Source organism: Idiotropiscis lumnitzeri, chromosome 3, assembly GCF_059441095.1.
Source record: "Idiotropiscis lumnitzeri isolate Australia: NSW breed Sydney's pygmy pipehorse chromosome 3, RoL_Ilum_1.0, whole genome shotgun sequence".
NCBI classification, from domain to species: domain Eukaryota; kingdom Metazoa; phylum Chordata; class Actinopteri; order Syngnathiformes; family Syngnathidae; genus Idiotropiscis; species Idiotropiscis lumnitzeri.
Window position 1 is genome coordinate 24,015 of NC_142393.1, and position 5,848 is coordinate 29,862.

Consider the following 5,848-nt stretch of genomic DNA (forward strand, 5'->3'; position numbering starts at 1 on the left):
CGGGGGGGTCGCCGGGACCTCTCGCTGGGTGCTCAACATAAAATTGTTAGCCTCCACATTTCACTTCAGTTGGGTTTATATCCAGGCCATCATGAACACTGTTTTGCAAAAGGTCAAGTTTAATTGGCAGCCGCCAATAGACTCTGAACTTCTTGTGCCAATGCAGAGCCAATTACCAGCTATCCTGATATGATTTCAAGATATGATTTATGTCATGCATGCTGAGGTAGACCACGGTGCCGACACAGTGGGGTTCAAAGTTCCATTATCGGTCATGTCGTAATGCAACAAAAGGTTCTCGTTGAGATTTGGTCAATCATTCCGGACTGGTAAGACTCTGGGACCATCAGCCCCAATTGTGATGATGACTGTCAGGTGTTTGGCAAAGTGGTGGCGTTATTGAGTGGCTGCACTTACATTTCTTAGTATCTGAGCAGTAACTGCACCATCAGGACTCTTTTGAAGGGTACATCTAAGGACAAATTGCCAACATCTCTTGATGCAAATAAACACCCTCCCATGGTTTCCATTAGTCCACCCCCGACACATCCACCCGTTCATCTCCTTCTTCCCACCCCCATGGCTGGTTGGGCCCAGCTGCTAGGGGCTACCAGTCCCCCTTATGTGTAGAATCAGTCAAATGGAAAATGGCTGCTACCGAGAGAGCCCACTTTAAAGAGTCGTCATCTTTTGAAGGGACATGATGGCCTTTGACAGCCACAATGTCAACATGGAGACCACATGAATGCGGCATTGCTGTTAGCGTGTTTACGAAAGCAGGCACACGGGAGACCGGACCTAAGGGAGAGAGAGCCCCTTTGGACAGAAGAGTTGCGTGTCCGAGCTGCGCCACGATACAGGATCGCTGGAAACCCAGTGCAGATTGTGTTTTTAACGCGCCGCTGAGGCTTTTAACCAACAAGTGCGATTTGTGGTGAGACTCCGGTGAAAAACAGCAAAAAGTTTTAACCCTCTCACATGCATTAAACCAGTGCTTAGCAAACTTTTAACACCAAGTAGCACCTGAAAAAATACTGCTCTCCAAGTATCAAAATAATACGGTAATAATATAACATAGTGGGCCTATGGCAGGGGTCTTCAATCCTGTTCCTTGGAGGTCGGTGTCCGGCCTGTTTTCAATCTCTCCGTGGTGCAACACCCCTGATTCAAATGATCAGATAATCAACAAAGGTTAGGGTTAGGGTGAGGGTTAGGAAAAAGATCTGCAGAAGCTCGATAATGCATTTGAATCTGTGTGTTGCAGCAGGAAGAGATGGAAAACAGGCAAGACAGCGCCCCCTCGAGGAACAGGATTGAATGACTCAGCACTGCTTTTTTTAATCAGTGATTAATTGATATATTAATGCTTTTGACATTTCCAAAGAAAAAATGTGAAATTAGTAGCCACAGCTGGCAGAGTTAACTTGTAATGAGGTTCTTTTGTGTCGGATATATGTTTCTGATTTTATGCCTTTGAATAACATCAATATAATATCAATAACCAGCAAGCAGCGCTTATTGCAACCAATCACCAATCCACAGCTGGCTTAGCAGTAAACAAAAGCTGCAGCGGTGTCACGCCAACCCAGATGACCACTAATCCGCACGAGTTGCTTGAGGACAAACTGCCAACGAGTAGCAGTGATTTTAACTGCGATAAATTTTCGAGGGCCATCATTTGACAGATTTTTGGAGAGGGGATCATTACCTGCCACACATGCTGCTGCTGCTTTGTGTCTCCAATTATCCCGAGGCCACAACGACCCTGATACTTGAAACGAGCAGCAGGGGCCTTTGTATCGCGCACACCTGAATGCACACGGCAGCCCGACTCTGACGAAGGTCTCTCAGACGACGCCTCAATGGCGCTCTTCTGTTGCTCCATCTCTATGTGCCCGGTTACAGCTTTGCAGTGTGTCCTGAAATGGAGGTTGCCACAAACACGTCCAGTGGAGACTAAGTTTTGGCATGTTGCAAAATATATGCGTGTTCTATTTGTTAGTATCATTAATTTGTATTTTTACTGACTGCTTTCATTCTCTTTGTTATTGAATTCTCAAGCTACCGCTGCAGCTCTTCGTTACAAATAAAGTTTGATTTGTTCTTTTTTTTTTTTTTTTTACAAAATCAGGCATATGTTGTAGAGATTAGTTGTGAGTAATGGGAAATACCTTGGTCACTTTTTTGTTTTATAGATTTTTCCAAAATGTGAGGTTGGTCCATGTGGAAACGGTGGTTATTTAGGTGGAACAAATATTCAGCAACACGTAACTAACTTTGCCCCAAACCTCAGCACAATATGTGTTACAACTATTGAACAGGAGATAATTTGGAGTTTAAAAAGCCTACCGTATATTTGCAGGTTATTTGTGGAAAATCTGCAAAAATTTTCCACTTTAGAAAATGACATCAGTAGATAGGTACAAATGCCACTGTCAATTTTTACATTTCCATGATCGATATCATGAGCTCACAATAATTTTTGATACTTTAGATCACGGACTGTGCTCCCAGGCTGCAATAAAAGCAGATGAAACGGTAATCTGCTCTTTCTCCTTGTTCGCTCCAATTGACTTCATCCTCCTGAGGATGTCATATGCTAAATTGAGCTCTGTCGGAAACGCTGGCCAACAGCCAGTGATGAAAGGACACAGATGCCCTCCCGATGATGACGACTATTGGCAAAGTTTCCAACCTTTAAAACAACTTGCGCTGCTGCTGGATGTATCAAACAGTTTGAGTGTATGCAATCAATCAGTGAGGGTGTGCTTCAGACTCCCGCACAACTCCACTTGATGTCCTTGAACATGGGGCTAATGCAGGAAGCGCAAAGTCTATCCCAGGGGTGCTCATTAAGTCGATCGCGATCTACCGGTCGATCGCGGAGGTGGTACTGGTCGATCGCGGCGTGACATTAAAAAAATATCATCCTAGCATCAATGCCGTCACTTGATTAATATACAAGGCAGAGCCATTCAGATGACAACTGAATGTTGCCATTCTGGTGACCAATCAAATCAAACAACGGCTCTAAGTGCAGCAGAATTTACGATGTCAGCCTATCATCCATCCCCGTTACTTGATTGACATACAGGACAACCAGTCAGATAACAACTGAACTTTGACCTTTAGGTCACCGCTCATGCGTAAACAACGACGCTAAGTGCTAAGCTAGTCGGCGAATTGTGTCACATTTTAAGCCCTCGCTAAAGTTTATGGTCACTAAAATGAGTGAAGGAGCTGGACCAAGTAAAAAGGCAAAAACATATCACTTCCATACGGAATGGGAGGTGGACTTTTTTTTCACAATGTCATTTTCGAAGTGCGTTTGCCTCATATGCCATTCTATCATCGCAGTTCCAAAGAAGGGAAATGTGGAGCGGCATTTTCGGACTGTTCATGAAAGATACGAAAACGACTTCCCGCCGAAAAGCGAGCTGAGAAAGATAAAGGTGAATGAACTAAAATCCCAGTTGACAAGACAGCAGTCATTTTTCACACAACATACTTCAAAAGCGAAGGCAGCCACCGAAGCATCGTTCCGGGTGTGTCACGCCATTGTTAAAAACAAGAAGTCCTTCCAAGACGGAGAGATGGTAAAAGAGGCATTCGTTGAAGCAGCTGACTCATTGTTCCGGGACTTTAAAAATAAGGCAGAGATATTATCTTCAATCAAATCTCTGCAGTTGTCAAGACATACAGTTACACGTCGCTGTGATGCCATGGCCGAGGATTTAACCCAGCAAATGTGGACGGACATCAGAAATTGTGAATTTTTCTCACTGCAGTTGGACGAATCTACGGATGTGAGTGACACAGCCCAGATGTGCGTTTTCATTCGCATGGTGTTAAGTGATATCACTGCAAAAGAGGAGCTATTAACAGTACTTCCCATGAAAGAACAGACGCGAGGAGAGGACATATTTCAGACGTTTAAAAACTTTATCGAGAAAACTGAGCTCCCAATGTACAAATTGGTGTCTATCACCACAGATGGAGCACCTGCAATGGTTGGGCGTGTGAATGGATTTATTGCCAAGTGCAGGCAGGATGATGCGTTCCCAGACTTCTTGAATTACCATTGCATTATCCACCAACAAGCGCTATGCGCTAAAATGCTGAACATGAAAGAGATCATGGATGTGGCAACGAAGATCGCATGTTCTATTCGAGCCAGATCTCTTCAAAGACGGTTATTCCGTGCACATCTGGAGAAGGCTGACTGCGACCACTCTGAGTTGTTGCTACATACTGACGTGAGATGGCTTAGTCGTGGGAAATTTCTCAAAAGATTTCGAGAGCTCTGTCCGGAGATTAAGGAGTTTTTCCGTGTATCTGGACATGCAGAATACAAGCAGCTAAATGACGGCCAGTGGCTGTTAGACTTGGCATTTTTAACCGATCTGACAAACTTGTTGAATGACCTTAATCTTGAGCTGCAAGGAAAAGACAAAACAGTGACCAATATGATCAGCTCAGTTAACGCTTTCAAACGAAAGATGCAACATTTCTCCACAAAGCTGCAGCGCCATGATTTGGCAAATTTCCAGAACCTGGCGTCAGAGTTGGAGACGCAAGGGAAGGCCTGTCAGCAACTTGACAGTGCACGCTACACGGAGCAGATCACCGGTTGTCTGTCAGAATTTAACAAACGCTTTCAAGACTTTTCTTTGCTTGAGCCAGTTGCTACATTCATGTGCTATCCTTTTCAGGAAGATGTTGAGGTTGATTCACTCGCATCAAACATTGCATCACTGTTTCACTTGAACTCTTCTGGAGTGGAAGATGAGATTTTGACTCTACAAACCGACATTGAACTGAAGTCGAGAGCTCATGGACAGTTCTGGAACTTACTCACGGAGGAAAAGTACCCTAACATGAGGATATGTGCTATCTCTTTGACTGCATTATTCGGCTCCACTTATTTATGTGAGTCAGCCTTTTCTTACATGAAGATCATTAAGTCCAAATACCGTTCCACCATGACTGATGAACATTTGGAAGTGTGTTTGAGGCTGGCTATCAGCAGCTACTGTCCGCACTATGCATCCCTGGCTGATTCAATTCAGTGCAAGTCATCAAAGTAAACTCAGTTAATTTAAAAAAATGTTAATAGCTAATTATGTGTGTCTTGCAATATTGGCTCATTTGGTTATGTAAGGTACATCAACATACATTGTACGTACAAATAATCCTTAATACATTTGAAAATAAATAGATGTTTTGCATTTTTGTAGTGGGTAGATCATTTTGACTCTGTCATTTTGAAAGTAGCTCGCATGCTGAAAAAGTGTGAGCACCCCTGGTCTATCCGCTTCGCCACGTGACTCATTCAGAGCACATTTAATTGTGTGGATAGCAGCTCAAGTCCGTTTCATAAGTGTACAGAGTCCAATAATCACACATCATTTCCAATTGTGTCGATGCACTGGAGGGCCGAGCGCGAGGACAGTCAACAATCCTATTGAGATATTAACAAGGACCTCTGTGTTTTTCTCTGCTTTAATGAATAAATCAGTCAGCGCGAGGAGACCTTGTCATCAGCAAGTGACTCAGCACTCTCTGGCCGAAGGGTGACACAAAACGATGCATCATGCAGGCTGCATCGCTTCCACAAGCCTGATGCTACGTTCACACCAAGCGCGTTTTAACCATTAGCGCAAAGTGAAAACATACAGAGTCAAACACAGCGAGCGATGGGGAAGACGGTGTGGCGCAACGTGAATCAAAAAATTGGCTTGCTCTGGTCCCTCACCCAGGACCTGTTTGCCATGGTTGGCCCTGCCAAGAGCATAAAGGCCCAGACTACTTAGCTCCTCGGATCACCCGTCAATGTGCACATCAGATC

At 44.1% G+C, this 5,848-nt stretch overlaps 1 protein-coding gene across 1 annotated transcript; it reads left to right on the forward strand.

Annotated features, from left to right (window-relative positions):
- The first annotated feature begins 3,722 nt into the window (after positions 1-3,722).
- LOC148339272 (general transcription factor II-I repeat domain-containing protein 2-like) lies at positions 3,723-5,087 on the forward strand. The gene has a single exon (XM_088292060.1). The coding sequence runs from the start codon at positions 3,723-3,725 to the stop codon at positions 5,085-5,087; it is 1,365 nt and encodes a 454-aa protein (XP_088148186.1).
- Positions 5,088-5,848: the final 761 nt, after the last annotated feature.